At 37.2% G+C, this 11,123-nt stretch overlaps 1 protein-coding gene across 1 annotated transcript; it reads right to left on the reverse strand.

The window, feature by feature from the left end:
• Nucleotides 1-1,845: 1,845 nt before the first annotated feature.
• On the reverse strand, nt 1,846-10,135 carry LOC136811768 (putative leucine-rich repeat-containing protein DDB_G0290503). The gene is made up of 7 exons (XM_067068397.1): nt 8,323-10,135; nt 7,707-7,974; nt 6,713-6,914; nt 6,416-6,522; nt 5,522-5,882; nt 2,797-3,945; nt 1,846-2,206 (listed from the first exon to the last, which is right to left on the reverse strand). The coding sequence occupies exons 1-6, from the start codon at nt 10,077-10,079 to the stop codon at nt 2,855-2,857; spliced, it is 3,786 nt and encodes a 1,261-aa protein (XP_066924498.1). The 5' UTR covers nt 10,080-10,135; the 3' UTR covers nt 1,846-2,206; nt 2,797-2,854.
• Between the last annotated feature and the right edge of the window lie 988 nt (nt 10,136-11,123).

Below are 11,123 nucleotides of genomic sequence, written 5' to 3' on the forward strand. Positions count from 1 at the left end.
CTCATGTACGACGCTCCCTTATTAGATAAACTCCCTTTATTCGATGAAAATCAAATTCCCCTTGAAGATCGAATTAATTGCGTTAACTGTAATATGAATCAAATTTGAAATTGACTTTACCCTTAAAGTAAACTAACTAATTATTTACTAAATAGGTCAATAAATGTAGCAGGTTTCTAAGTAAAATGGTATTGTCTCAAACTACGAAAACCCTTTGTATAAAGGAGACCTTTCAGTAGTGTGGTTAACAGTATTTTCTCTGGAGAAGCTTTCTGTATTAACATGGGAATCGAAGTGATTAGCAAATAGTTTTGTGTTTTGAGTGCACTATGATAATACTAAATTTTGAACTGAATATTGATAGATAGATAGACTGCCGTTTTTTATGATTTTTGGTTTGATTATGTAATGTTTTTTTTTAATTTAGTTTTTGTAATAGTAAATTTTCTGGGATGAACTAGGAATCGGGACGACGGTAAATCAACACTTTTACCGTCCTTGATTTTGCGGGTCAGAACTGCGGGTTATTCCAAATCGCCTCAGTCACTCTAGTAGTAGTATTCTCAAAAGTGCAAATCCATAAATTCGCTATTTTATTGCGATTTACCACTATTCTATTTGACTGCAAACATAAAATAATGCACATAGATTCATTTGAAACCTCACTTATATGTCAATTCAAATTTTTAACCGCAAAATTTTATTTATTAACCCATTGTATTTATTATTTTAATTTTAATTTTATTTAATGGATATATTACGTCCAACGATTATTAACTTTCAAGCCGACTCTTAGAGAGACTTTTTTGAAACATTTTCTTCCATTCTTGACAAAAGTGCTACCCTTAGAGAGACTTTTTTACAATATTTTCTCTCGAAATCAAAAAAATGTCTTTAATATCGTGAATTATTTTGCGACCCTTGGAGAGACTAGTTTAAAACTTTCGGATTTTTCCGAACCTTATAGAATGGACCTCTGAAACCCTGATTTTTTTGATAGACTTTTCTGTGCTTTTACGTAAAAAAACATTTTTCTTATGTAATTAATTTTTTGAGTTATTTATTTGTAGATTTTTTATGTTACGACTGTATTTATTATTTCAAAGCAATCAAAATATTAATAATTTGAAATATTATAAATCTCGAATAATTTCCAAATCGTGAGAAGTCAATCGCCAAAAAAGCCATGTGCACGTTTTTTATTATAAGAACAAACTACAGATGAACTCATGTAATTCGAATTCTTAAAAGACGGAGAATTTTGTTCGAATTACAATCAGTTTTCATATTTTTGACCTGATTTGATAAAAAAAGACTTTCCCAGGTTTACTATTGAACAATTTTTGTATTTTCAAGCTAGAATAATAAAATACTAGTATAAAATAATCTTGACACATAATATGTTTTGCAATTTAAAAGTCAATTCATAATTTTTCAAAAAAGTCTTTAGATTGTCGATTGCGATTGCATTTTATGCTCTCGTTAATTGCGTGAAAAATCGCGGGTGACGTCTAGTATAGGCTAAGGCTGGATTTAAATGAATATGTTGGTTTGCCGTCAGCCGACCGACCTAAACTTGCCGACCTAAAGACTTTGATTACTATTTTAATGAAGAGAATTTTCTTTCTTCCAAAATTACAAAATGTAGACAAAAATTCCATCAAGGACCAAAGTAATAAAAAAATTCCGACCGACCAACACACCTCCAAAATCTAGGGTCGGGTGACGCAAACCAAGACCTATTCTTCTACTTTTGTCCCGTATAGCAGCCCTCATAATTTCAACAGCGAGGTTTTGTTTTGAGAAAGATTTTCGAATTCGGTTTTGTAATGGTGTCAGTCGAAAATGTTTCAAGCTATATTTCTTTTAAAATAAACCTCTTAAAATAAATACCGTTATATTGTAACACTGAAATATTCTTAAAATAATATTTTAAATAATGGGATTTTCTATGTACATAATGGAATGCCTATAAACAAACAAAAATCATTAAACGCTTACGTACAAGTTTATTGAAAAATGGAATATTTCAGAGAAAGAGCTTCTTTAGCTTGTTTTTTTTTTTTTCAGGAAAAAGAGATAAATCATTACACAACTTATTTCACTTGAATCGAAAAATCTCTTTTAAAAAGGCAATTAAATTGTTTTTGAAAAAAAATTCTGTAGAACAAGGGTTGGGATTTTGATCTTTATTAAGTCTGTTCTCCTTTTTTCTCTGGATACACGTTTCAGACGATTAAAAAGTCAAATGGTGTAATTCTGAATGACTACTTTTATAAATATATCATACAAACAAATTGACCTTCTTCAGTCTAGCAACTACTCTCGGGTACCTAATAAGCGTCCCCCGCCCGCTAACTAATTTTTTTTATTTGGACATTGTTATTCCAAGAGGCCCCCCAGCGGTTTACGTGATGGCGTGATTGGGACTTTTTTCTTGCGTGATGGCGTGATTAGAGATTTTTTTGGCGTGATGGCGTGATCAAGATTTTTGCGTGATGCATGATAGGGCAAAAATTTGAGGCGTGATGCGTGATTCGGGCTATTTTTCGCTATTTTCTGCGTGATGACAAATTTTAGCGATTTTCGTGATGCGTGATGGAGAAATTTTTTTTGCGTGATGGTGTGATTAGGGGTGCCGCTGGGGGGGGGGCTCTTCCAACCCTCCCCCGCTTATTGATTTTTGGCAATTTTTTTTGAAAGTTCCCTCTTTTGCCCTAATTCTGCTGTATTAGCCTCCTTTTCGAACATTTTCAACCCAAGACATTTATTCAAAACCCTCCGGCTATTAGGTACCCGAGCTTATTCCAAATCTCCCGTTTATTAGGTACTCGAGTACCTTTGCTTTCGTCCGTTAGATTTCTGCAATCTCTTTCTCATAAACGTCTTGCCTTTTTTGCGAATAGTGTTCCGCACCACGGGATGGGTCCGTAGTTCTGCTTCTCCGGATTGTCTTTTTAGCTGCCCGGAAGAACCCGATAAATTTATTAGACGTATGTTCTTTCTTTTTAGTTTCAGATGTTTCCGTATGATCTGAGCGTGTCCGGCGTAGTTTCTTCTTCCCGTTGTCTGGTTGCATTGCTCTTCTATCCCTGAGAGGGCTCTCTTTGTATCCATCTCTATATTGGTATGGTTCTACCGCAGAATAGCGGTTATACCCGTTTTTCCTGTACGATCCATTCACTGGGTAACGACCAGATGATTGACCGTTATTATTGGAAAACGAGGCTCCTTCCGGTGTCCAGCTGTTCCGTATTTCGGTATTACCGTTTTGAAACCATCCACCGCGTGGCATAACGGGTTGTTCTGGATAATGACTTTGGTCTATAAACATCTCACTCCTTGCTTTCGTATGTCGATCATGTCGTGGTGAATGAGTCACGTGTTCAGGGCGCCGCACATGAGGAGAATTAGATTTTTTGAAAAAACGAGACAACTTTTTATTTTCTTCAGCTTTGAAATGTGAATCCCGAGGCTGATATTCCACATCTTCTGGTGCTAGCTTTTCTATCTGCACTTCACACTCTTTGCTATTCTCTGGAATAATATCACGATAATCCGATTTTTCTATTGTTATCTGAACCGGGGAACTACTTTTCTCCACTTCAACACCATCGACACCTTTAGTTGGACTTGATTGAACGTCCAAAATGACTCCTTGTTCTACGGGCCGTTGAGCATACGTGAACATACGGCCCTTGTAATGGTTGTTCTCACCAGTTGGGGAAGGATGGCGAATTTCTTCCCCGATGGGAGAATGTTCCTCGTCAGGAGAATGCTGATGGTCTTGTGCTCGTGAAGAAGGTCTTGGAACATATTTGTACGGTGTAGCATCTGGTATATCCTTTTGATTAGCGTTCTTTGGTAAAGGCCCGTCTACATTGTCCAAATCTCCCTTGTTGGTTATCGAACTTGTGGTTGTTATAACTGGAGTGTATGCGGTCTCTAAGAATACGATGAATATAAGAATATATAAGAGATTTCATTTTTTCTAATTCTCGTTAAAGAAAATTCACTCTCATTACAAAGTTGAGAACTTCTGATATCTTCCTTCCATTACAAAACATAATTTTGAGATTTATGCTTAAAATCAACTCTCAGAGAGGAGACTTGATGGTCAGGATCTTTCTCTTAACAAGCTAATTTTAGTAGGGGGAAATTTGTAAAATCGCTCGATTTTTTTAGTCAAAGCACTTGTTATACATTTTTGGAAAGCTAAGGGGTAGGGGAATCAAAATAACTTGGGTGCCAATTTTTTTTCGGACACTTTGGTGTGATTTTCGGACAAATACGACGGTCTAGGGCAGAAATCATAGGGTGAAAAATTAATGAAAATTTTAGCTTGAGAAAACGGAAACCTGTTGTATATTTTTGGAAAGCTCTCAAAAAATTAAAATTAGTGATATATTGCGAATATAGGTGATTTCTGTACCTAACTCGAGATATTCAGCTTCCGAAAACGCAAAAACTGGACAAAACAGCTGTTTCTGGCTGAAAAACACTGAAAAACACTGTCTCGAGTTAGGTAAAGAAATCACCTATACTCGCAATATATCACTAATCTTAATTTTTTGAGAGCTTACCAAAAATATACAACAGGTCTCCGTTTTCTCAAGCTAAAATTTTCATTAATTTTTCACCCTATGATTTTTGCCTGAGACCGTCGTATTTGTCCGAAAATCACACCAAAGTGTCCGAAAAATAATTGGCACCCAAGTTATTTTGCTTCCCCTACCCCTTAGCTTTCCAAAAATGTATAACAAGTGCTTTGACTAAAAAAGTCGAGCGACCTCAAAAAAACGAACAAATTTCCCCCTACTATTTGTCGGTTTGTACGGAAATCCGGAAAAACTTTGAACACTGTTGTAATTTGATTTTCTAGTTTTGTTTTTAACTGTTATCTCTCTGTCTGTTTTTCTAATTTTCTAATACAGATTTGGGAATTTCTAATGTCTGTCTGTCTGTCTGTCTGTCTGTCTATCTGTCTGTCTGTCTGTCTGTCTGTCTGTCTGTCTGTCTGTCTGTCTGTCTGTCTGTCTGTCTGTCTGTCTGTCTGTCTGTCTGTCTGTCTGTCTGTCTGTCTGTCTGTCTGTCTGTCTGTCTGTCTGTCTGTCTGTCTGTCTGTCTGTCTGTCTGTCTGTCTGTCTGTCTGTCTGTCTGTCTGTCTGTCTGTCTGTCTGTCTGTCTGTCTGTCTGTCTGTCTGTCTGTCTGTCTGTCTGTCTGTCTGTCTGTCTGTCTGTCTGTCTGTCTGTCTGTCTGTCTGTCTGTCTGTCTGTCTGTCTGTCTGTCTGTCTGTCTGTCTGTCTGTCTGTCTGTCTGTCTGTCTGTCTGTCTGTCTGTCTGTCTGTCTGTCTGTCTGTCTGTCTGTCTGTCTGTCTGTCTGTCTGTCTGTCTGTCTGTCTGTCTGTCTGTCTGTCTGTCTGTCTGTCTGTCTGTCTGTGTCTGTCTGTCTGTCTGTCTGTCTGTCTGTCTGTCTGTCTGTCTGTCTGTCTGTCTGTCTGTCTGTCTGTCTTGTATTACCTCTTCTGGGTGACTCAGGTGTTGGCATTGGTGGTCTGTTAGACATCGGTGAAGGTAAGGGAGATCTCCTAGTAGAAGGTGAATCATGAGTCGGGGTAACTGGAACCCTTCCACTACTCGCAGGAGACCAGCGACCACTGGAAGGAGACACGCTACCTGCTTGAGGTGACAAGCTACCACTACTGTATGAACGTGTGGTAGGTTGTTTGAGATGCAGTGATGATGGTGGTTGAACGGTTTTGGATCGATCTCTTGATTCTTGGATATTGGAGTAAATAGGTTCTTCTTCAATGGTATTGGAAGATTTGCTTTCTTTACCATTTTCGAATTCTTCTACGTTTTCATAGTCACTGCCGTCATCCTATGAAATGCAATTTTTTGTTAATAAGAACGATTCAAATCTAAGAGTCTGTCAGTTATTTAATTCGAATTAGAGAAAGATTTGAATTACAGAAACTAATTTACACCACTCTTTCCAGCTGATGAGACCAATATCTTAGGTCGAATTAGGGAAAAATCGAATGACAGAGAGAGTTGACTGTACGACATAAGTAAATGAACATTTCGAACGTTTGATGGACTTTGAAATAATGCGCTTTGTAACCCAGCGTCCGGGATTAAGAAAATACCTTAAAACAATTTTTCGTAGGGCACCCCTTAGGTCAGGGGAAGTTTTTGATATTCTGCTCCTAACAGGGTGTAGAATTGGCAAAAGAACTTTACCCTTTGAATTTCCTGCAATTTTGCAGTGAATTGATTTTTAGCTAATCGATAGAACTTATCAAAGGTAATATCAAATGTTCTCTGATCTAAGGGGTGCCCCACGAAGTGACACAATTCACTACCTCGACTGCTGGTCTATTGGCAAATTTTACCGAAGATTATGAAACTTACCTCTGTATTTAGTTCTCCTTCTTGTATAGTTGCGTACGGGTCATCAATATCTTTTATAGTCTTTTCCACATCTGTATCTTCTTTACTTTTCGCCATAGAATAAGGACCTTTGTAATAATAATAACATATATTTTAAGTGGTATGCTCCAAAAAATTCAAAAGCTTTTAGACAGCTAAGGAATTGTTTCCACAAAGAACCACTATGAACAGAACGGGAACAGGAACTTGAACAAAAACGATATAACTACAATTATTATTAACAGACATTTTCTATTCATTAAAAAAAAAGAGATTTACCTTTTCGATCTTTACTACTTATTTTTATATTGTCTGGTACTGTTGCGTATGGGTCTTCGACTTGTTGTGTGATTTTGTTGTCTAATGTCGCGTATGGTTCCTCGAAGTTTTGTTTCTGGAGATCATCTTTAACCAGAGAATAAGGATCCTCCACTGTTTTTTTAGGCTTGATGTTGATGGTAGATTCTATTTTTGAATCGTTCTAAAAGAAGAAAATGTAAACTTATAGTAAATGAAACCTGTAAACTTGTTATTCAAAGTCTTCGTTTTCCTCTTCTGTTTTAAGCTTGTCCCAAAATTCCTTTCTTTTAGGTAATCTATTTTCAAATTGGACATTATTTCTCTATATTGTAGAATTTTGAGGCTAGTTATGATAAAGTCTATTAATTATAACAGCCCCTGTGTGACCTCCAGGTTAACAAAATATTAGCATTGCATATCTCTTGATGCCTACCTTCTTTCTTGTTATAATAAACCATTCACAGATTTGTGGGACCCCGCCCCACTGGAAAATTAGGCTAAAATTTCATGGAAAACACCCTACAATTTCACCTCCATTGGGAAATTGAATTTGACTTAATCTCCATATGAAATTCAATGGAAAAATTGAACTCCAACACCATCCCAAATGAATCTTTATAGTTGTGAACAATCGAATTTTTATCCCCACTGTTAGAAACAGTTTCATAGGAGCTGTGAGAGAGAGGTTCCTTAATATTGAGATTGGGCACCAGCGAAAGTTAGACAATGTTCAGACGTTACCGTTATCGTTTCGAAACGATACGGTTGCGAAACACTGTAAACTTCGAAACATTCAAAAGAGAAGACGTTACAATGCAAAACGGATCGAAACGGTTTCGCTCCACTTTTTTTCATCGGAACGGAGCTACTCCATTTTCTTGCTCAGAAACGTTCCAAAACCAATATGAACACTCTCGACCCGTAAAGGAGCAACACGAAACCAACGTCTGAACAGGTCTTAAATGAGGTTTACCTGATCAATAGAAGCATAAGTGTCTTCCATAGCACCTTCATCATTGTCTGCTTCATCCAAAGTCAGATTGGATTTATACACGGAGATATTTTTCGGTTTAAGACTATCGTTGATAGAAGACAGCAAATCATCTGGATCACCGCCATTAGGTTTCAAGCCGTCATTTATGGATGAATATGGGTCTTCAGTAACCGACATTGAGAATCCGTTTGACGAGGTTGTGTGGTTGTTACTATGCTGGTACGGGGCTGGTTTGGATGGCTTGAATCTGTCAAGATGAAAAGATTGTTAAAAAACCGTATACCCCCTGTTGAGTTGGTCTATTTCCGTTCCAAGCAGGTAAGGTTTGATATGTGGCAGTACTTTCTAGGGTTATACAATCCCGAGAATACTAGATGCAGTGTCCAAAACTTCTTCCATCTCAGATTGATATCCGTCTTTGTGAAGTAAATAAAGAGGATTTTCTGTCTCAAAAATCCGTATAATTCGCCGAAATTTTAAGATTATGTCCTACAATTGCTATGTAAAATCCGTTTTTCGTCTCAGACGTAAAACCTTTGTTTGACCACTGTAGATATTGAAAAGGAAAATGTTTTTGAAAAAAAGAGCTCCTTACTTTCTTTGACGTTGTGGGCTGACTTCTGGTAATGCGTAGATAGGTTCCTCTTTAAATGCATCAGGTGAGGGTTCAGAAGAAATTCCACTGTCAGATAACACGGATGCTCCCCTTGAAATTGTTTTCTTTGTACTGATAACGGGTTCATACAAAGGGTTACCATTCTCATCAAGAAGGTCTGAGCTTTGTACAAAGACGTCCGCTTTACCCTCCTGACTTGCTGTAGCCCCCAACTGTAGGTCTGCTGCCCCCTTCCACCCGCTATATGGTAGGGGGACAGGTGGTCTGTCCGATGATGATTCCCTGCTTGCAGATTTTTTATTTTTAACAACTGGTGCGTAAAGAGGGTCACCATTGTCGTCTAGAAGTTCCGGGGTGTCAGGTCTGGAGAGACTTTCCTTGCTCGGCTTTGGGGTGACAGGTGGAGGGCGCAGTCCTTTCGAGTTAGTATGGTTTTCCGTGTCTTTGATTGTTGTAGACTTAGTCAGTGGAGGCTTTTCGTTGCTGCTTTTCATTGGTTTCGGTTGTGGGATTTCGTTAGATTTGGTGTGGTGAACGGCTCTTATGTTTGAATGATGTTCAGCTTTTTCAGCAAAGTTTCGCTGTGATTTCTTAGAGATTTCTTGAGGAACGGACCATAATGCAGTCTTTTGAGATGGTTTTGTTGAGATATCTAATTTGGCTTCGGTAGGTGATTGGTCTTGATTACTCAGATCTTGCTCATTAGACTTAGTTTTGATTTCCTGGTTGGGTTTGTTTATCGAATCAATAGCCGTCGAAACTTTGGAATCTGAATACTCGGCGCTTGAAGAGGGATGCGAATAATCAGCAGTGTGAGAATTTGTTGATATATGTGAAATTAGATGACTTTTATGTGAAGTTTCATCAAGTTCTTTGGTCTCTGAGTTACTGTTCTTAGTCTCGTTCTTAATTTTAATTTTCTTGGTTCGATACTCTTCATCTTCTGATTCTACATTTTCCACGTGTTCAATTAAACCAAACGAACCAATCACAGAAGGAGATTTACTTGGTGAATATCCACTCAACGGTGAAACAGGGGAGGATCCTCCTGAGCTATTGTAATGACTTGGTGTTTGATTTCCAACCGTTAATAGATTTGGTGGTCTGTTTTTTTCTGGTTTCAAACTTGTTTCAATCTCTGAAATGTCGGTTTTCTTGTTTATGTGTTGGTTAACGTGTTGACCGGTTTCCCAATTTGAGGTATTTGATTTAGTATTTTTATCTCCATTTGTGATGTTGATGGAATCAGTTCTAGAATTATTTGAAATATCTTGATCCAGAGGCTCGACAGCTTTAGTAATGGGTGAATATTGTGGCTCGTTCATAGACGATACTTCTGGTATATCTTGATGTTTCTGATCTTCTAACTTGGAAACATTTGGGTTTCGAGTTTCATTTCCATTAGGGAGTTGTGAGTGAGTGCTTTCTTTTATTATTGGATCATTTTGTTGCACCTTGCTATCTTCCTTCTTGTCAACGCTTTGCTTTTCGTCATCAATCATTGCGTTTCCCAATGTTGTTGGAGGATTTGGTGGCCCCTTTTCTTCAATCTTGGAGACATTTCCTGATGCATCAAATGTGAATTCAAGGACTGGCATTTTCAATGTTTTTTTCTTTTTCTTTTCTTGTGGTTTCTTGGTCTGTGGAGACAAGTTGACCGTCTTGGTAACAACACGTGGGCCGTTTCCATTCTGGTGGTGCAAGTCTTTGACAAGACTTGAAATGTTAGCCGACATTTTCTTTAGATTCCGTTTGTTATGTAATTGTTTTGCTTTCTTTCTGATATTGTTTTTGTTCTGAAAAGAATGAGTGAAGAAGTTAAGAATGAGAGAATATGACAATGTGGAATCGGAACATTTTTACATAGTTTCAAACCCTGGAACAAATGAAAACGATTTGTTTTTGAACTACTTAATCTTACGCGTTCGAAAAACAGACAATGCCAGGATATTATCTAGCGCTATCAGTAAGCATCAAAAAGTTGATAATATGCAGGAAAAGAGGCTGATATCTTTTTAGTTCTGAAACGAATGAGCTAAGAAGTTGAGAATGAGAATCTGAGAATGGGGAATCGGGAAATTCTTATCTTCTACTGTGTGTCAACAGTAGTATGCAAACTTATACAAAAAAACTCTCGAACTTCTATTATTTTCGAATCTTCGATATCTACAATTCGAACTTGTGTTTCCAGTCACCGTCAAAGAGATATCCCCCAAAATACTTTTTTATGATTCGAATTTCTCTGAAATTCGAATCAATGACGCGATCCCCGTTGGAGTTCGAGTTTGTGAGAGTCATTTGTATCAGTCAAAAAATATCGAAACTTTCTGTTTCCTGAATCCTTTTACTTTTTTGGCTTTGAAATTGCTTTACTTCCTGTCTAACACAAGAATCAGGTATTAATCTACTGCCATATGCTAGAAAAAGTAGAAATATTTAACTGCTGAACTTCCGTCTGGTGATAGATAACATAGACAGCCAAGATCTTGTTTTCCTACTGCAACAAAATCTGAACAAAGCCAGGATTATTACTTAAAAAACTCTTATCACAAATTTAATTAACAGCAATTTTTCAAATAGATAAAGATCTTTATCTGCAGTAAAGATCTTTATCTGCAGTAAATCACAAATTTCATGCCAATTCTATAGCAAACTTTAACTTCCTAGAAATAAAGTATTGAAATTTCTCTATGTGGCATTTTCACTCGTTGATTTTTGTTAAAAGGTCGTTAACCAAAAAACCATGATGCTAATTTAATAAGAAACTTTGTTTATTGCGA

This window comes from Clytia hemisphaerica, unplaced genomic scaffold (assembly GCF_902728285.1).
Source record: "Clytia hemisphaerica strain Z4C2 unplaced genomic scaffold, Clytia hemisphaerica genome assembly, whole genome shotgun sequence".
NCBI lineage: Eukaryota > Metazoa > Cnidaria > Hydrozoa > Leptothecata > Clytiidae > Clytia > Clytia hemisphaerica.

Bases quoted from the DNA above. Each gene is read 5' to 3' on its own strand.
- LOC136811768 (XM_067068397.1), bottom strand. From the start codon at position 10,079: ATGTCGGCTAACATTTCAAGTCTTGTCAAAGACTTGCACCACCAGAAT. The intron at 7,975-8,322 runs GTAAGGAGCTCT...TCATCTTGACAG, and splicing joins AGCCCACAACGTCAAAGAAA to ATTCAAGCCATCCAAACCAG. The intron at 6,915-7,706 runs GTAAACCTCATT...TTCTTCTTTTAG, and splicing joins CTTATGCTTCTATTGATCAG to AACGATTCAAAAATAGAATC.